Raw genomic sequence first — 21532 nt, 5'->3', positions numbered from 1 at the left:
GTAGCAAGGGAATAGCCTTTCCTTTGGAAAAATCTGGAAGAAGGGCCATTGGATAGAAGGTCAAGACATAACAGGGTCAAGGGAAAGCATTATATTGCTTTTATTTCTGAGTATGTTTCTGACCAGAGGGGAAAAAAGAGGTAAAGAAATGGTAATTACAGATGTCAGATACTACCCCTAAACAAAGAGAAAAAAAGTGTTGGGAAAATTGATTTTAAAAGATGTTGAATGGGAAGAATCAAGACTACAGATGTAGACATTATTTTGGCTAAGGAAGAGGGATTGTGAGGCAGGACACGGGGTAAGAGAGAAGATAGCCAGGCAACTTTTGAGTTTCTGAATAGGATATTTGAGTGAATTCACTTCAGATGCATTTAGAATATTTCTGTTAAATGAATATATTGATTTTCTGCCTCATGGCTCTCAGTACTCCTTGGACCTTTAATTCCATGAAATGTGGGAAATTTAGGTTACTTACAGCAATCATTTTTCCTAGAAATGTCTAATGTTTCTCCAAGGAGGCCCAAGTTGATTCTGAAGCTATTGTTGCATTGAGGAAAGACTATCTCATTGTAATTAAAGCAGCTTTTAATTTATATGCAGTACAAGTTCTTTAAGCTTATTTATTTAAAACACATTCACACCAAATATACTGTCATGGCATATTGTAATTTCAAAGGGTTGAACATATATTTCCTAATATCAAAAAGTTAATTTCTTGAAGAATCTTACTTATTGATAATGTTTTTTGAAGAACTGTGTAATAAAGATTGCTTAGTCAATCAAACTAACTAATACTAAAAAATAAAAACAGAGAGAATTGAGAGATGATAAGTAATTAAAATTATCTGAGTGAATAGCAAATTTCAGACATAGTGTGTTTCATGGGAGAAGAGGATATTATTTCTTTTGTGAGGAAATAATTAATACAAATTAGTCAATTTTTATTGCTTTTTGCATTCTAATGAATATAAAGTTAATTTTTAGATTTTTAAGATTGTAGTTCTAACCAACTGACTATAGAAGTGGTGGCTGTTATTCAATAGAATATACAGGCTCCAGAAGAAAGTCCACAGATTCATGAATGAAAATAGATTTGTATATGTTTTTAAAATTTATAATAAGGAATGCTCTCATGAATGTATCTGTGATTAACATTTTTAGATCAGATGTTCCCATCAGAATCCAAACGAGAGGAAGATGAAGAATATTCTTGGGATTCTGGGGTATTGTATATTATTGCTGTTATTATTCTCTAAAAATATTAATATTGAGTGATGTGAAAATGCAAAATCAGAGGCTTTGACTTGGTTTTCTTACCACTGCATATGCTCAGAAGAAATTCTGATATTTCTAAAAACATACTTGGCTGGGTACTGTAACTCATGCCTGTAATGCCAGCACTTTGGGAGGCCTGAGGTGGGAGGATCACCTGAGTTCAGGAGTTCGAGACCAGCCTGGCTAATATGGTGAAACCCTGTCTGTACTAAAAATACAAAATTAGTTGGATGTGGTGGTGCACACCTGTAATCCCAGCTACTCGGGAAGCTGAGGCAGGAGAATCACTTGAACCTGGGAGGAGGAGGTTGCAGTGAGGTGAGATTGCACCATTGCACTCCAGGCTGGGTGACAGAATGAGACTCTGTCTCCAAAAAAAAAATACTTAAAAAAAATCTATGTGGTAAGTAGATTACTGCTTGATGGTGAAATTCTACTAATTTTCAGAATGAGTTTTAGACACTAGTGTAGTATAGTATAAAAAATAAGGCTTAGAATTCACCAGTAATTCACAAGTTCTGAGGTGAAATTTGGCCAAAAACTAAAGAATTACTCTGAGTCCACCTGTGGGCAAATATATGATTCAGTGGTATATCTAGATGTACAAAAGTTCTAATTGGATTAATAGAAAAACAGTTTAAGCTGCAGTTTTGTACAACTTGAAACATGAAAAGATAATGCTTTGGACTTGAACTTATTGACATACGTGTATTGTCCAGTATAGATCTGAAGGAACATTTCAGGAGAAAAAAATGCATAAAGAATAGGAAACCAGTGGGACAATTTGTTTGAGTAGTGTTTTAAAAAGTAGAAATTATTTTTATAAATAGAACTCTTTGGGTCCGTTTGTGGTAGCCATGCTTATAGCAACATAAGTATCAAATAATAATGATGTGTAGTCCAAGGTCACAACTGTGGAAAGACACAGGAAGTGTCTGACCTCTTAGATCCAAGCCCCTGCTGCACAGTGGTAACAGAAATGAGATGTCAATAGACAAGTAGATTTTATCTAATTTGTCCATAGACCAAAAAAAGACTTTTTCTAATATTTGTCTGCTTTCATTTAAACATAACATAAATATAAGTTTTCCTTACTACTTTTTCATTTTATTCAAGTACTTTTTCTATCAGCAGACATTTTATCAAAAACATTTTGATTATTTTAAGCACTTGTTTACCTAAATATAGCCACTTCTACAATGTTCTGAGTATTCTTTTTTTTTTTTTTTTTTTTGAGACAGAGTTTCGCTCAGTCGCCCAGGCTGGAGTGCAGTGGCTGGATCTCCGCTCACTGCAAGTTCTGCCTCCTGGGTTCACGCCATTCTCCTGCCTCAGCCTCCGGAGTAGCTGGGACTACAGGCGCCCGCCACCACGCCCAGCTAATTTTTTTGCATTTTTTTAGTAGAGACGGGATTTCACCGTGTTAGCCAGGAGACTTATTCTTAACATTCTCTTCATGCCATGCATCATTTTTAACACTAAATAATTCTATAATCATGAATATTTTCCATGTTTAATGCAGTATGTATTTGCGGCAGCACTCCTCTCCAGGAGGCACCAGCTGCGGGGAGTCTGTCCCTTGCAGACCCCTGACCCAGGGAAAGATGAATAAAGTACATTGACACACAGATATTCTGCTCTGCCAGTCCAGCTGAGGGTGTCCGAGTGGCTTACAGACTCCCTGCTGAGTTCTGTGAACAGTTGCCACTATGGCCCTGATCAGCTAGTCAGACTCGCATTTATTCAGTAAGATAATAATTAACAAAAGCTTGAGTCAACACCATTAGAGGTTAATTGACATTGTGGACTTCCCAAGTAAAAAGCACTTAAGCACCTGTGGTACATCAAAGGTTAGTCTTAAGATTATATGAGTAAACTAGCTAGCTAGGTAAACTACTCTGCCTTCCTTTATGACTATTTTAATTTGTTTAACGAAAGGTAAAGATCAGGTTGCCTTCAACCATATCCATTACCAAAGTTATGCAAACTTCTCGGCCTTCGAAGAAGTTTTGTGTCTATCTCTATAACTATCTCTAATATTTTTCCCACCAGCCTGATTGAACCCCAACATGCGTTATGGCAGGTAGCAAGTGTATTGTATTTTGTTTGATGTGCTTTCTTGATTTTTTGGTGCAGAAGATAAAGTAAGATATTTTTAAGTGAGTTACTTTTTGAAATATGCAGATGAGTGAAAATTTGTGTCAATATTATTTATTTTTCATGCTCAGTAACCGAGTCAATAGCTGCATGAAGATAACAGATAAGTTTTGACCTAGATAGCATATGTGAGGGTTTCCATCAAAATGTCGTGATTTTCAATATGTGCCTATCCTCAAATCAAATTGCCTTTGAAGTCAGAAATTGAGTTTAAAAAATATTTTAATTAGGAATTTTGATGTTTCTTATGATTTTAAAATTGAAATTATCTATTGATACTACTTTTAACAGAGTCTCTTTGAGAGTTCTGCAAAGACTCAAGTGTGTATACCTGAGTCTATATATCAGAAAGTAATGGAGATAAATAGAGAAGTAGAAGGTAAGAACAACTTTTTATTTGAAAAGTCTTTTAACCATATGTTTGTCTAAATGCATGATGACTGAAATACTCTAATAGCCAAATAAAATTACCCACTAAATACATAACATCGAAAAGAGAGGAGTAAAATGATAAGTTATGTATCTTTTCAGGTGTTGGCAACAGGAATATATAGAGAGTGCAAGAAAAAAACCGAATTATTTGTTTGAATCCAAGATACTCTAAGACATGAGGAAAGTCAGGAAATAAGTAAGGGAAAAGGAGTAAAAAGGGAATGAAGACTAAGGAAGGCAGAGAGAGTACAGGGAGTTCATGAAGGAACAAGAAGCAGGTTTATATAATGGAGGTGGCAAAATAAAATATGTTTTAGAAAAGATAGACCATGCTTAGAAAGATGGCAAGAATATGAAATGATCTTCTGGTCCCAAAACTTGTCAGAAAATTATTGCTAAAGTTTTCTCACTTTTCCTGTCTTTCTCACTACTGGGGAGGCATTAGGAATGGAATTATCTGAGCATGCAGAATTGTGTTTTATTTGCAATAGGTGAGTATTAACAAAAATGCATAGGTGTGCATCTATATAATTTGTCATATACAGTCAGTATAGACCAATACTTATGAAACATTTAAAAATCAGCTGAATACCTTGGTAATACACAGTATCATTCAGCACAATTGAGTTTCTAAATTTTAATAAGTTCTCAGGCGATGCTGATGTCAGTGGTCCTTGGAGCTCACTTTGAATAGCAAGAGGAATGCTCATTAGGTTTCTATGTTACAATCAGGCATGACAAATATATATTTTGCTGATGTTAGCTATTCAAGTGAGATATATTTGAAACTAAGAACATTGGCTTTATATTTTAAGAAAGTGAGTTGTTTTGGTAAAATTGCCATTCCAAAAAAATTTATTGTAGACTAATGATACACCAAATCAGACAAATTGTAGGAACTAAAAAAATACTGAATTTATACTTGAATAATAAGATAGCTTTTTAAAATAAATATTGTGGTGACTTAACAATATAAAAAGTTATTTATGTTTAATACATCTATTGCAATTAATTTTTATATAAATATGTCAATATTGAAAGCTTATAAATTATTTCCATGATGAGTTTTATACATCTTCTTGCATAAGTGGATCAAGAAGCATTCAGATGGAAAAACTGGAGGATACAGAAATATAGGCATATGATTACACCATATGGTTATGGAAAACAGTGAATATTTATATTTAGTATTATGACCTAAGTATATATCCAAGCTGATCAATTCATAACACTTCACTGATGAGATGTCAATTCTACATTCAGCTGAACTCTCATCATAACTATGTACCTTTCCAAAGATAGGCCATATTAAAGAACATGATGAATAGAATAATATAAATGATTTTAATGTGTTTCATTAAGTATATGGTGTAGCATTCCATGTTCAGGTTTGACATTTATTTTCTCATATCAACCCTTTTTACACGTGAAACACAATCTCGCTTTTGAGGTCTTAACTGCATGATCTATGAAACCTATATTTATATTTTCTTCAGTGTATTCCTGTCATGTGTGTGTCCTAAACAAACCAAAAGAAAACTTCCCAAATCTAAACTATTCATTCTCAAAGTCAACCAAGAGGACTCAGTTAGATACTATCACTGCATTCACTCGGTTGGCTTTGTCATATTTACTTATGATTGATGATAAATCTCTTTTGCATTTTAGAGCTTCCTGAGAAGCCATCTGCCTTCAAGGTATTTAGTTTTATGGTTTCATTTTGAATGACTTATTAACTATGTATTTTGTGAAGTACACATTCTTTATTGATCATTTTTCTTCCAAACCCATTTAGCCTGCCGTTGAAATGCAAAAGACTGTTCCAAATAAAGCCTTTGAATTGAAGAATGAACAAACATTGAGAGCAGGTAAATTTTTCAATTTAACTATGCAAAGATGAATAGTTCAATATTGGACATTTTGATAGTCTTTCTATCCCCAATGATTTATTTCTTTCAACTTTGGTGAAAAGATTTGATCTAGATAATGCCAATACTGGTATTTATGTTTGAAAACCTGATATTACAAGAACAGTAATTTTCAATATATTTTTTAAAAAAAATGTAGCCTTAATCTCAGGTGTTTCTACTTTTGTATCCCGAAACTGTAATGTTTTCTATTTTGAACTTCTGTATTTCTTAAAGATTCAAGAAGGTGAATTTTGAAACTCTAACTCTTTTTAGTTCTTTGAAGCTTGATTCAGATTCCACGGTTTACTTCGGGGATCACGTCTTTTACTGATATAACACTTGTGTTTTAATATTAATTATCTCATTTCCGGTGTTGTCACTTTGGGAATCTTAAGAAAATCAGTAACTCGGATCAGTGAACTCTGTGTGTTTGTGTTTGTGTGTGTGTGTGTGTGTGTGTCTGCGTGTGTTCCTGTGTGTGTCTGTTTATGTGTGTGGTACCTTTACCTTGTAAAGATGAGGAAAGTAATTAGTCATTTATTTGTGAATATTTGATAAACACACTTTTTCCTAAAACTGTAATTCTGAAGCATTTGGCTTTAGAGTCTTTTTACACTAACCTACTTTTTAAAACTATTGTTATGCATGTTTAAATATTTTACAACGTGTGCATGGTCATATTTAATATGTACAATTTTTTTTCAACTTCTAATGCATACATGGTTGTACAGTGTAATGTTCAGCAGCATTCTTATTTGATCAGCGTTATAATTTTTGGAGTCATCCATAAAGGACACAATTAACTGTGTTTTTAAATATTAGGTTGTTTATAAAATTCCATTGTATGACAGTAGCGTAGTTAATTGCACAGTTTTTATGCTGATAAGTAATAAATAAAAATGAAAACATGCAGATTTCCAAGTCTTTAAAAAGTTAGTTTTATCTGCTAATTTTTTAGTTATTAGAAATTAAAAGTAAAATATTTAAAATATTTCCTTGTGCAATCATACATTCCACTAAGAATTTGAACTGTGACCCACAGACTATTAGAGCTATGGTGTTGCAACACGTAAGATCTCTGAAACGATCCAGGGTACACTTCTGAAAATGAGTGAAAATGGTGACTTACTAAAGTATGATTTGAGTTTCTTGGACCCTCTGCATGAAATGTGAACATCAGGGATGCTGAGATCACATGTTAAATTTACTTTTGAAAACCAGGTAGAGAGTTGATAGATGTCGAATGATAAAGGTACTGTTAATGATGAAACGGTCTTTTAAGTTTTAGTTGTGCACATTTGCTTTTTTCTTTAACCTGATTCAAATAATTGTAATTTGTACTTTTTGCTGATAAAGAAAACTGGAAGTTATTTTTGGTATAAATTCATTTTCTGTCTTATGTGCCTGAGAACTCCTCAAGTCTTGTGTGGGCCTTGATTTTATCCTATACAACATGTGGGAACGTTAGATTACTTAAGGCAATTATTTTTTCCTATACATTTCTGATGTTTCTCCAAGGTGTCACAAGCTGACTCTGAAGATATTGTTGCATTAGGGAAGCAGTGTGTCGTTGTAATTAAAGCAGTTCTTAATTTATATGCAATAAAAGTTTTTTAAGCTTAACATCCTAAAACATATACACACCCAAAACACACCCAATACACTGTCATAGCATATTGAAATGTAAAAGGGTTGGACATATAGTTGACTAATATCAAAAAGTTAATATTCCTAAAAAATTTTATTCATTGATAGATCATCTTTTTTGAAGAACTGTGTAATAGAGATTGCAGAGTCAATCAAACTAAGTAACATTAGAAACTAAAAATTTACAAAGAAATGAGAGATGATAGGTAATTAAAGTTTTCTGAATGAACAGCAAATATAGGACATACTGTGTTTTACAGGAGAAAAGGATATGATTGCTTTGTGAAGAAATAACTCATACAAGTTAGTCAAATTTCTATTTTTCTTCATTCTAATGAAATAATGTTAATTTTCAGACTTTTTAGATTTCAATTCTGATGGAGTGACTATAGAAGTAGTCACTGTAATCGACAAAAAGAATATACGGGCTACAGAGGAAAAACTACAGATTCATGAATGAAAGTAGACTTGTGTATGTTTTTAAAATTTATAGTAGAGAAATGTTCTCATGAATACATCTGTGATTAACCTTTTATAGCTCAGATGTTCCCATCAGAATCCAAACAAAAGGACGATGAAGAAAATTCTTGGGATTCTGAGGTACTATGTGTTATTGATTTTTTTAAATATTAGTATTGCATGATATGAAAACATAAAATCAGATGTTTAGACTTTATTTTCTCACCTCTGCATATGTCACCCCCAAATTATTTTTTGATATTTTTCAGAATATGCTTAATAGAGAATATATGTGCTAAGTAGATTACTGCTTCATGGTGAAATTCTGTGAATTTGTAGGATTAATTTAAGAAGCCAGTGTGGTATAGTGTAAAAAATAAGGCTTAGAATTCACTAGAAATTCACATGGGATCTGAAGTACGTTTGTCTAAAAGCAAAAGAATTACACTGAGTCCAGCTATGGGCAAATACATGATTCTGTCTTATATCTAGATGTACAAAAGTTCTAACTGGATTCATGGAGAGACACTTTAAACTGCAGTATTGCAAAAGTTGGGACCTGAAAAGTTAGTGCCTGGGACTTGAACGTATTGACATATCTTTATTGTTCAGTATAGATCTGAGGGGATATTTCAGGAGAAAGAAAAGCATGAGGAATAGGAAACCTTGTGGGAATATAATAACAAGAGTATTGGTTGAGCAGTCTATTGAAAAATATAAATTATATTTTCACAAATAGAACTCCTTGAGTCACTTTATGGCAGTGAAGCTGCAGCAGCATGAGTGTGAAATAATAGTGATGTGTTTTAAGGTCACAACTGTGGAAAGACATAGAAAGTATCTGACCTCTTAGAAACAAGTAGCTGCTGCCTGATGGTAACAGCAAAGGGTTGAAGTCCACAGACAGGTAGATTTTATCTGATTTTTTATTAGACAAAAACACTTTAATACCTGTTTGCTTTCATTTAGACATGACATAATTTTTTTCTTACTGCATTTACATTCTATTCAAGCACTTTTTCTATCATCATAAATTTTGTCAAAAACATGTTGCTTATTTTAAGCCCCTGTTTACCGAAATAAAGCAGCTTTTTCAGCATTCTGTGCATACACTATATGACAGACTCTAAAAGTTCAAGACAGACATCATTTTTAACACTAAACAGTTCTACGACCATGAATATTTTAAATGTTTAATGCTGTATGTGTTATGGCAAGTAGAAAATGTATTGTATTTTGTTTGAAATGTCATATTTATTTTTGATGAGGACTACAATATAAGTTAGATATTTTTAAGAGAGATACTTTTTGAAATATGCACGTGTGAATTTTTTCATGAACATGATTTGTTTTTCCTGCTCAGTAACCAAGTTAATGGCCACATGAATGTAAAGATAAGCTTGATGTAGAGAGAGTTATGTGAGGTTTTCTTTTATTTTCTTTTATTATTATTATACTTTAAGTTTTGGGGTACATGTGCACAATGTGCAGGTTAGTTACATATGTATACGTGTGCCATGCTGGTGTGCTCCACCCATTAACTCGTCATTTAGCATTAGTTATATCTCCTAATGCTATCCCTCTCCCCCCCCCACCCCACAACAGTCCCCAGAGTGTGATGTTCCCCTTCCCATGTCCATGTGTTCTCATTGTTCAATTCCCACCTCTGAGTGAGAATATGCGGTATTTGGTTTTTTGTTGTTGCAATAGTTTACTGAGAATGATGATTTCCAATTTCATCCATGTCCCTACAAGGGACATGAACTCATCATTTTTAATGGCTGCATAGTAATCCATGGTGCATATGTGCCACATTTTCTTAATCCAGTCTATCATTGTTGGACATTTGGGTTGGTTCCAAGTCTTTGCTATTGTGAATAGTGCTGCAATAAACATACGTGTGCATGTGTCTTTATAGCAGCATGATTTATAGTCCTTTGGGTATATACCCAGTAATGGGATGACTGGGTCAAATGCTATTTCTAGTTCTAGATCCCTGAGGAATCACCACACTGACTTCCACCATGGTTGAACTAGTTTACAGTCCCACCAACAGTGTAAAAGTGTTCCTATTTCTCCACATCCTCTCCAGCACCTGTTGTTTCCTGACTTTTTAATGATTGCCATTCTAACTGGTGTGAGATGGTATCTCATTGTGGTTTTATTTGCATTTCTCTGATGGCCAATGATAGTGAGCATTTTTTCATGTGTTTTTTGGCTGCATAAATATCTTCTTTTGAGAAGTGTCTGTTCATGTCCTTCGCCCACTTTTTGATGGGGTTGTTTTTTTCTTGTAAATTTGTTTGAGTTCATTGTAGATTCTGGATATTAGCCCTTTGTCAGAAGAGTAGGTTGTGAAAATGTTCTCCCATTTTGTAGGTTGCCTGTTCACTCTGATGGTAGTTTCTTTTGCTGTTCAGAAGCTCTTTAGTTTAATGAGATCCCATTTGTCAATTTTGGCTTTTGTTGCCATTGCTTTTGGTGTTTTAGACATGAAGTCCTTGCCCATGCCTATGTCCTGAATGGTAATGCCTGGGTTTTCTTCTAGGGTTTTTATGGTTTTAAGTCTAACGTTTAAGTCTTTAATCCATCTTGAATTGATTTTTGTATAAGGTGTAAGGAAGGGATCCAGTTTCAGCTTTCTCCATATGGCTAGCCAGTTTTCCCAGCACCATTTATTAAATAGGGAATCCTTTCCCCATTGCTTGTTTTTCTCAGGTTTGTCAAATATCAGGTAGTTCTAGATATGTGCCACTATTTCTGAGGGCTGTGTTCTGTTCCATTGATCTATATCTCTGTTTTGGTAACGGTACCATGCTGTTTTGGTCACTGAAGCCTTGTAGTATAGTTTGAAGTCAGGTACTGTGATGCCTCCAGCTTTGTTCTTTTGGCTTAGGATTGACTTGGAGATGCAGGCTCTTTTTTGGTTCCATATGAACTTTAAAGTAGTTTTTTCCAATTCTGTGAAGAAAGTCATTGGTAGCTTGATGGGGATGGCACTGAATCTATAAATTACTTAGGCAGTATGGTCATTTTCATGTTATTCATTCTTCCTACCCATGAGCATGGAGTGTTCTTCCATTTGTTTGTATCCTCTTTTATTTCATTGAGCAGTGGTTTGTAGTTCTCCTTGAAGAGGTCCTTCACATCCCTTGTAAGTTGGATTCCTAGGTATTTCATTCTCTTTGAAGGAATTGTGAATGGGAGTTCACTCAGGATTTGGCTCTCTGTTTGTCTGTTATTGGTGTGTAAGAATGCTTGTGATTTTTTACATTGATTTTGTATCCTGAGATTTTGCTGAAGCTGCTTATCAGCTAAAGGAGATTCTGGGCTGAGACAATGGGGTTTTCTAGATATACAATCATGTCGTCTGCAAATAGGGAGAATTTGACTTCCTCTTTTCCTAATTGAATACCCTTTATTTCCTTCTCCTGCCTAAATGCCCTGGCCAGAACTTCCAACACTATGTTGAACAGGAGTGCTAAGAGAGGGCATCCCTGTCTTGTGCCAGTTTTCAAAGGGAATGCTTCCAGTTTTTGCCCATTCAGTATGATATTGGCTGTGGGTTTGTCATAGATAGCTCTTATTATTTTGAGATACGTCCCATCAATACCTAATTTATTGAGAGTTTTTAGCATGAAGGGTTGTTGAATTTTGTCAAAGGCCTTTTCTGCATCTATTGAGATAATCATGTGGTTTTTGTCTTTGGTTCTGTTTATATGCTGGATTACATTTATTGATTTGCATATATTGAACCAGCCTTGCATCCCAGGGATGAAGCCCACTTGATCATGGTGGATAAGCTTTTTGATGTGCTGCTGGATTCGGTTTGCCAGTATTTTATTGAGGATTTTTGCATCAATGTTCATCAAGGATATTGGTCTAAAATTCTCCTTTTTTTGTTGTGTCTCTGCGTGGCTTTGGTATCAGGATGATGCTGGCCTCATAAAATGAGTTAGGGAGGATTCCCTCTTTTTCTATTGATTGGAATAGTTTCAGAAGGAATGGTACCAGTTCCTCCTTGTACCTCTGGAAGAATTCGGCTGTAAATCCATCTGGTCCTGGACTCTTTTTGGTTGGTAAGCTATTGATTATTGCCACAATTTCAGAGCCTGTTATTGGTCTATTCAGAGATTCAACTTCTTCCTGGTTTAGTCTTGGGAGGGTGTATGTTTCAAGGAATTTATCCATTTCTTCTAGATTTTCTAGTTTATTTGTGTAGAGGTGTTTATAGTATTCTCTGATGGCAGTTTGTATTTCTGTGGGATTGATGGTGATTTCTATCAAAATGTTTTGATTTTCTATACGTGTGTGCTCTTAAGTCGAATTGTTTGCAAACTAGGAAATTGTGTTTTTAAAAAAGATTTTAGTTAGGAAATTTTGATACTCTTCATTACTAGGATTTTTTCATTGAAATTATTTATTGATATTACTTTTAACAGAGTCCCTGTGAGACTGTTTCACAGAAGGATGTGTATTTACCCAAAGCTACACATCAAAAAGAATTTGATACCTTAATTGGAAAATTAGAAGGTAAGAACCATTTTTTATTTAAAAAGTCATTTGACCAAATATTTATCTAAACTGATGAGGAAGGATATCCTCTAATAGATGAAGAAAATTACCTCCTTAATGCAAAGCACGGAGAAAAGAGAAGTGAAATGGGGATAAGTTATACGTCTTATCAGGTGTTGGCAACAGAGTATATTGAGAGTGCTGAAAAGGAACTGAATTATTAGTTTGAATTCAAGGTATTCCAAGAGCTGAGGAAAATGAGAAAATAAGAAAGGAGAAAGTAGTAAAAGAGGAAATGAAGATCGAGAAAGACAGAGAGTACAGAGAGGACGGGAAGGAACAAGAGGCAGGTTTATATAATGGAGGATGGTAAAATGAAATGATTCTTTAGGAAAAGATCGGGTATGGTTAGAAATTTGGGAAGAATATAAAGTGACTTTCTAGTGCCAAAACATACCAGAGAATTACAGCAAAAATATTCTGACTCTTCCTGTGTTTCTCACTGGTGGGAGGCCATTAGGGATGGAAGCAGCTGACCATGGAGAGCTGTGTTCTATTTGCAATAGTTGAGAATAAGCATATATGCACGGCCACACATGTATACAATTCGTCATATACACTCCGTATAGACCATAAGTTTTCAAACTTTAGAAAATCATCTGAAAACCTTGTTAACAATTCACACTGTGATTCAGTCGACTAGGGACTCTGCATTTTTAGTAAGTTGTCAGGTGATGCTATTGCTGGTGGTCCTTGGACCTTGCTCTGAGTAGCAAGATGAGAGACCTTTGTGGGAAAAAATGTGGAAGAAGGGCCATTGGGTAGAAGGTCAGGACAGAAAAGGGTCAGGAGAAAGCATTATGGTGCTCCTATTTTTGAGTATGTTTTTAGTTAGGGGAGAAGAAGAAAGGGGTAATGGAATAGAAATTGTAGATGGAAGATACTACTGCTAAACAAAGAAAAAGTAAAGAGTGTGTGTTGAATGGGAAGAAACAAGAGCACAAGTCTAGAGATTACTTTTGCTAAAGAAGAGAGATTATGAGGCAGGAAGCAGGGGACAAGAGAGAAGCCAGCTAGATTATTTTGGATTTTGTATGAAGGAAAATGGAGTGAACTCACTTCGGAAGCATTTAGAATATTTTTACTGCAGAATGTTAGAGTGTGGGTGCTCCAGAGACTATTGGAATCATGAGGATTACTAGAATAGGACTAAACCTCAGTGACTCATTAATTTTCTTTATTACTATGAGGCATCAAATATATATATATATGTATATATTTTGTTGATATTCACAATTTGAATAAGATATGCTAGAATGTAAGAACCTTGGCTTTATTTTTAAGGAAGCAAATTGTGTTGGTATAATTGCCATTTTATACAACCTCATTAGCGAATAACATGATATACCAAACCAGACTAATTTTAAAAACCATAATTCTGAATTTATGACTTGAATACTTAAATTGTTGTTATTCATAGGTATTTTACTGATTTTACCCTAGAAAATTTTGTTAATATTTAATAAGCCTGTTGCAACTAAATTTATAACAAATACATCAATATTGAGGGCTAATTAAATTTGCTGTTCCTGATGAGGTTTGTACATCTTCCTCCATGAGTGGATCAAGAAATATTGAGATGGCAAAGCTAGAAATTACAAAAATGTTGGATACTATTGTAGCATAGGGGTATGAAAATCAATGAATATTTATATTTAGTATTATGCTCCAAGTATATATCCAAGCTGATCAATTCATAACACTTTCACTGATGAGATGTCAAATCTACATTCAGCTGAACTCTCATCCGAACTGTGTACTTTCTCAATGACAGGACATATTAAAGAACGTGATGAATATTTGTAATGATATAAATTATTATAATGTGTTGCATTAAAGACACGTGTAGCATTCTACGTTCAGCTTTTGCATTTATTTTCTCAGTGTCATGATTTGCTCCTCTGATTCAAGATCACTTATCTCCTCATCACTCAGCGTATACGTATTGGCATTAACATTTTTTGCAAAAATCATATATAAATGGGTGTACAATGTTCTTGTCATTCTACAGCAACTTTTTATTTTTTGTTCAGCGATTAGCTTGTTTTTCATTTATTTAAAGATTTCAGGCCAGGCGTGGTGACTCATGCCTGTAATCCCAGCACTTTGGGAGGCCGAGGTGGGCAGATCACGAAGTCAGGAGATCCAGACCATCCTGGCTAACACGGTGAAACCCCATCTCAAATAAAAATACAAAAAATTAGCCGGGCGTGGCGGTGGGTGCCTGTAGTCCCAGCCACTCAGGAGGTTGAGGCAGGAGAATGGCCTGAACCCGGGAGGTGGAGCTTGTATTCTGCCGAGATCTCGACACTGCACTCCAGCCTGGGCGACAGGGCGAGACACTGACAAAAGAAAAAAAAATCATAGTGTGCATTTTTACTTTCCACCACATTTAATTAGACTCTCTTCATGGTGACTAAAAAGCATCATAATAATTACAGATGTCAACAAGCCTTTGTTTAAGTGTATGTCCTACTTCACGCTATATTAGAAATTAAAAGTGAAGTAATTAAAATGCAAGGATGCATAGCCATACATTTCAATAGCCATTACAAATGTGGCTCACTAATCTTTAGAGCCATGCCATGTGACCTGTCCTGATTTTAAAAAACTCCAGTGTACCCCTTTATATAAAAAAAGTAATTTAAAAAAATAATGAAGGTAGTAGTACCCTGCTTGCTTCCTCTGCATGGATTTTGAACTTCAGGGATAATCAGATCACAGTTTAGAACCAGAGTTTTCAACCATACATAGGATTCCTAAATGCCAAGTGATAAACGGTTCGTTGATGATGAGATAGCTCTGAATGTTTCATCTCTGCGTGTTTTGCTTTTTTATCTTGTCTTAGAAAGGTCAAAGCCAGCTATTTTCTTCATAAAGGAAAATATTTTGGTTACATATTCATTTCCTATCTCATGACACTCTGCTTTCTTTGCACTTAGTGAGGATGTACATTTATCATATTTTTACCTAAAACAAGCAGATGAATTAATGGTATCATTTCCTATATATGAATTTCTGAGGTTTCTTCAGTGCTTCAGAAGTAAAGTTTAAAGATATTAATGAATCGAGAATGATCTTCTCATCGTAATTAAAGCGGGTTTTTATTTAAAGTGTATTGAATACAATTTTAAGCACTTTTTTTCTAAAACGCATACCTGCAACACGGTCATGCATATTTAGCCTTAAAATGCTTGCACATAAATTTTGTGTGTTTTAGACAGTTTATATCCCTGAAGTGTCTTCATTATTGATCAATTAACTCTCAAAGGAAACAACATATATACTTGATATGTCTAAATATATTAGAGTGTGTCTTACTGAAAAATAACAAAGTAGAGAAAAATGAGAGATTAAGCATGTTTTATTCATATTATTTGATGAAAGGAGATATATTTCTATGTCAAAGAAATGTCTGTTTTTTCTTGAAGCTAAGCTTTCTATAAAACCTTTTTTATAACAGTGGCTTAACAACTCACATGGTATAACAAATAGAATTAGTTTTAGCAACAAAGCAATTGTAGAATTCGTTCCCTGAACAATAAAACTGTTATTTTCAATAACCATTACTCTAATATTGAAATATGCAGGTTAATGATATGTAAAAAGTCTCTGGAAATTGACATCTAGTTTTTGATACTTTCACATCAGGTGTTTTTTCTTTTGTTGAGACAGAGTCTCACTCTGTCATCCAGGCTGGAGTGCAGCGGCATGATCTTGACTCACTGCCACCTGGGCCTCCTGGGTTCAAGTGATTCTCACAGCTCCGGCTCCCAAGTAGCTGGGGTTACAGGCATGTGCCACCATACCTGGATGATTTTTGTATTTTTTGTGGAGACAGGGTTTCGCTATTTTGGCCAGGCTGCTTTGGAACTCCAGGCCTTGAGAGATCTGCCCTCTTCGGGCTTCCAAGGTTCTGGAGTTACAGGCATGAGCCATGGCACCTGGACTGTATTAGTTTGTTGATGGGTGTGCTTTGACTTTTCTGTATAAGTGGATCAGGAAATTTTGAGAGGACTAAACCGGAGAACCCCATAAATGTAAAAATACTCCTATATCACAGAGGATCAAAAATAAATACATTCATAAACTTTTATTCTATAAGTAGATATTTATGCTGATAAATTTAGAATATCCTCTGCAATGATAAGTAAATTGTACCTTTGAATTCTCATCGCAGCTTGGCAATTCTTAAATTACAGGAAAAATTGAAGAACATAATAGCTACTTGCAGTATATTGACATAAGAGATTCTGATGTGTTTCCTTAACAATATGCCATAGCATTCTTCCATTAGCTAGGACTTTTTTTTTTTTTTTTGGCAGGGGGTCATGACTTGGTCATCTTACTAAATTCAACTTCTTTCCCTATACGGCAGATTAATCTTACTGGTATTAGGATTTTTCTAATTTAGTTATTGTCAGTTGAAATATATTTTGACTTTTGAAATCTTCATAGCAAGTTTGATGAAATTTATTTTTTAAATTTTCTTAAGTATATTTCTGTCCCATTGGCATGTTAACAAATACAAAAGCCCAAAAGACCCCAAAACCTAGTGTAATCCCTTTTCAATCCAAGCATGAGGATTCATCTTCATATTCACATTGTACAAATGCTTGGTAGGCTTTGTCAGGCTTGCATATAATCAATTATATATGTCCCTTTACTTTTAGAGTCTCCTGTTAAAGATGGTCTTCTGAAGGTAATAACTTTTATATAGCTATCTTGAATACTAACTACAGATTTTAGGAAGCATATATTATGTATTAATTTTTGTGTTTCCAAACCCATTTAGCCTACCTGTGGAAGGAAAGTTTCTCTTCCAAATAAAGCCTTAGAATTAAAGGACAGAGAAACATTCAAAGCAGGTAAATTTTGTAATTTAACTTTTAATCTGGAATTAAGAATATTAAACTATTTGAAATGCCGAGAGCCTTTTATTCCCAATGTTGTTTTATTTTGAAAATTTGATGGGAAAATTTGATACAAATAATGCCAATGTTAGCATTTATGTTTGAGAAAATGCCATTTACAAGCATAAGATTTAGAGATTAACAAAAAAATTCAGCTTTGCCTCATGTGGATATCTGTCCAGCAGCCTGCAATGCAATGGGGCCTTGTCTTTGTTCCCAGGTGGATCGGCAGGTTGAGAAAGAATAGACACAGACAAGATAGTGAAAGCTGGGTCCAGGGGAATCACTGCCTTGTGTTCCCGTGGTGCCAACAATTCACTGGATATACCCGCGTTTATTATTAAGTTTAGTGAGGGTGGGGGTGGGTTAATGAGGGATTTAGGATCATTTGATTATGAGGTGAGATGGTTACATGGGGATGAAGTAATTCTGTAACTAACATCTGTATGCAGAAATACAGTATACAGGGATAAGAATTTACAATGTACTGTGTGCATCGGTAATTTCTAACAGAGCCTTAAAAAAGAAACACAGTCTTTCCATAACCCATGATTAGCAAGATATTAATCAGTAGTAACAGTTGCAGCAAAAGCTGGTTCCAAACAATCCATAGAAACAGGAAGTGAAGCTAGACAACCGGTTAGACCAGAAATTCTCAGAAGGGAGTATGCAGTAACCCTAAAGAGGCCTAGAAGAGCCGTGGCAAGATGAGGGCGTTCATAGCACTATCTTATCCATATGGACAGGCGCCCCCCAGTGCGTCCGTTTATAGGCTCTCCACAAGAGCAATGAACATATGCCTTTCTGGGATAGGAATCTTGGTGATGCGAAACCTCCCTGACTGCACATCCATTCACAGGCTCTCTGCAGGGGGAAGCACATCACGCGCTGTTGGCTCATTCTGGCAGTCCAACCTGGCATTGTCTTTACACAATCCTGCATGCAGTTTTGTATTTACAATAATCAGGAGCATTGCATCTTTCTTTCCATAGCAATAGTTTCAGGGGGTCTCCCTACAGTTGACATGTTAACAAATACAATAACCCAAAAGACCCCAAAACCTAGTGTAATCCCTTTTCAATCCAAGCATGAGGATTCATCTTCATATTCACACTGTATGAACATTTGGTAGGCTTTTTCAGGCTTGCATATAATCAATTATGTATGTCCCTTTTCTTTTAGAGTCTCCTGATAATGATGGTCTTCTGAAGGTAATAACTTTTATATTTTTGTCTTGAATATTACCTACATATTTTATGAAGTATACATTATATGTTATTTTTGTGTTTCCAAACCGATTTAGCCTACCTGTGGAAGGAAATTTTCTCTTCCAAATAAAGCTTTAGAATTGAAGGACAGAGAAACATTCAAAGCAGGTAAATTTTGCAATTTTAATTTTACTGTGGAATTAAGAATATTAAACTATTTGAAATGCTGAGCACCTTTTTATTCCCAATGTTGTTTTCTTTTCAAAATTCGATGGGAAAATTTGATAAAATAATGGCAACGTTAGTATTCATGTTTGAGAAAATGCCATTTACAAGCATAAGAATTAGGAATTTAGAAAAAAATTCTGCTTTACTTCATGTGGATCTTCTTTAATATCTCGATAGTATAAAGTTTCCAATTTGCAATTTCTGTACGTGCTCGGTTTTAAGGCAGGTGAATTTTGAAACTGTGAAATATTTGCAGTGGTTCAAATGCTGATTGGAATTCTGATCTTTACTTTGAGTAAAGTTTCACTTGCTGACGTGACAGTTGTGAGTGTTGTCACTCTGAGAATCTAAAGTAAATCAGTTTCTTGCTTTTCTGATTAGGTGACTGAGTGTGTGTGTGTGTGTGTGACATATAATTTTTAAAAATCATTACTTGATGACTCTTTGCTAGACACACTGTTTTAGAAGTGTGACTCTAAAGCGTTTGGCCTTGGTGTCTTTTTATGCTACTGTAATTAATTGCCTAGAGGTACAAAACAGCCTGAATTAATTTTTGTTGTCATTCCCATGCATGTTTAAATCATGTTACAACAGGCTGTGCATGGCGGCACATGCCTGTAATCCTGGCAATTTAGGAGACCAAGGTGGGCAGATAACTTAAGGTCAGGAGTTGCAGACGAGCCTGGTCAACACAGTGAAACCCCATCGCTACTAAAAATAACAAACAATAGCCGGTTGTGGTGGTGGGTGCCCGTAATCTCAGCTACACTGGAGGCTGAGGCAGGAGAATCCCTTGAACCCATGAGGCAGAAGTTGCAGGGAGCCAAGCTTGTGCCACTTTAGCCTGAGTGACAGAGTGAGACTCCATCTCAAAAAGCAAGCAAACAACCATAAATTCACAACATATGTGTGTGGTTCTGACTATGTGTAGAATTTGTTTTCACGTCTTAAATTTTCTTTTTTTTTTTTAAATTTTCATATGGCATCTCGCTGTCTCGCCCATCTCGTTGTCTCGCCCAGGCTGGAGAGCAGTGGTGTGATCTTGGCGCACTGCAAGCTCCACCTCCCGGGTTCATGCCATTCTCCTGCCTGGGCCTCCCAAGTAGCTGGGAATCCAGGCACCCACTACAACGCCTGGCTCATTCTTTGTATTTTTAGTAGAAACGGGGTTTCACCATGTTAGCCAGGATGGTCTCGACCTGCTGACCTTGTAATCCACCTACCTCGGCCTCCTAAAGTGCTGAGATTAGAGGCGTGAGCCACCACGCCCGGCCCAGAGTCTTTTTACACTAGTACCATTTCTTGCCTAGAAGTAACCAATACTCTAAACTACTTTTTAAAAGTATTCTTATGCATGTTTAAACATTTTCCAACATGTGTACGTGGTCATATTTAATATGTAAAATTTTTTTCAACTTCTAATGCATACGTGGTTGTACAGTGTAATTTTTGGCAACATTCTGTTTTGATCAGCATTATAATTTTTAGAGACGTCCATAAAGGACACAATTAACTGTCTTTTTAAATATCAGATTGTTTATGAAATTCCATTAAGTACACAATTATTATGCTGATAAATAATGAATAAAAATGAAAACATGAAAATTTCAGAGTCTTTAAGTTAGTTATATCTACTGACTTTTTAGTTGTGAGAAATTAAAACTAAAATCTTTAAAGTATTTCCTTGTGCAATCATACATTCCACTAACAATTCGAACTGCGACCCACAGATTATTAGAGCTATGGTACTGCAACACATTAGATCTCTGAAACGATCCAGGGTAGACTTCTAAACATGAGTGAAAATGGTGGCATACCAAAGTATGATTTTAGTTTCTTGGTCCCTCTGCATGAAATGTGAACTTTAGGGATGCTGAGATCACACGTTAAATTTACTTTTAAAAACCAGATACACAGTTGATGGATGTCAAATGATAAACGTACCTTTAACGATGATACAGTCTTTTAAGCTTTAGTTGTGCATGTTTGCTTTTTTCTTTAACCTGATTCAAATAGTTGTAATGTGTACTTTTGGTTGATAAAGAAAGCTGAACGTTATTTTTGGTATAAATTCATTTTCTGTCTCATTGGCCTGAGAGCTCCTCAAGTCTTGTGTGGGCCTTGATTTTATCCTATAACATGTGGGGATGTGAGATTACTTAGGGCAATTATTTTTTCCTATACATTTCTGATGTTTCTCCTAGTTGTCACAAGCTGACTCTGAAGACATTGTTGAGTTAGGGAAGAACTATGTCATTGTAATTAAAGCAGTTCTTAATTTATATGCAATAAAAGTTTTTTAAGCTTACCTTCCTAAAACATATAGACACCCAAAACACACCCAATATACTGTCATGGCATATTGAAATGTAAAAGTGTTGGACATATAGTTTACTAACATCAGAAAGTTAATATCCCTAAAAAATCTTGTTCGTTGATAAATCATCTTTTTTGAAGAACTGCGTAATAGAGATTGCAGAGTCAATCAAACTAAGTAATAGTAGAAAATAAAAATCTACAAAGAAGTGAGAGATGACAGGTAATTAAAGTTTTCTGAATGAACAGCAAGTATAGGACACACTGTGTTTCATGGGAGAAGAGGATATGACTGCTTTGTGAAGAAATAATTCTACGAGTTAGTCAAATTTCTATTTTTCTGCATTCTAACGAATGATATAATGTTAATTTTCCGGTTTTTTTAGATTTCAATTCTAACGGATTGACT

The 21532-nt window shown here is 35.0% G+C and overlaps 1 protein-coding gene across 1 annotated transcript in view; it reads left to right on the top strand.

Moving 5' to 3' along the window:
- The window catches only part of LOC455512 (ankyrin repeat domain-containing protein 30B), a 94518-nt gene that overhangs the window by 30854 nt on the left and 42132 nt on the right, over positions 1 to 21532 (top strand). The window contains exons 12-21 of the mRNA XM_063795491.1: positions 1165 to 1226; positions 3727 to 3814; positions 5536 to 5564; positions 5663 to 5735; positions 7963 to 8024; positions 12326 to 12416; positions 17132 to 17160; positions 17254 to 17326; positions 18554 to 18582; positions 18675 to 18747. Of these exons, the coding sequence (XP_063651561.1) occupies positions 1165 to 1226; positions 3727 to 3814; positions 5536 to 5564; positions 5663 to 5735; positions 7963 to 8024; positions 12326 to 12416; positions 17132 to 17160; positions 17254 to 17326; positions 18554 to 18582; positions 18675 to 18747 (609 nt within the window). The remainder of the gene's footprint in view (positions 1 to 1164; positions 1227 to 3726; positions 3815 to 5535; positions 5565 to 5662; positions 5736 to 7962; positions 8025 to 12325; positions 12417 to 17131; positions 17161 to 17253; positions 17327 to 18553; positions 18583 to 18674; positions 18748 to 21532) is intronic.

This window comes from Pan troglodytes, chromosome 17, assembly GCF_028858775.2.
Source record: "Pan troglodytes isolate AG18354 chromosome 17, NHGRI_mPanTro3-v2.0_pri, whole genome shotgun sequence".
In the NCBI taxonomy this organism is placed as follows: domain Eukaryota; kingdom Metazoa; phylum Chordata; class Mammalia; order Primates; family Hominidae; genus Pan; species Pan troglodytes.
The sequence above is the reverse complement of the archived record's forward strand: the minus strand, read 5'-3'. Positions and strand labels throughout refer to the sequence as shown.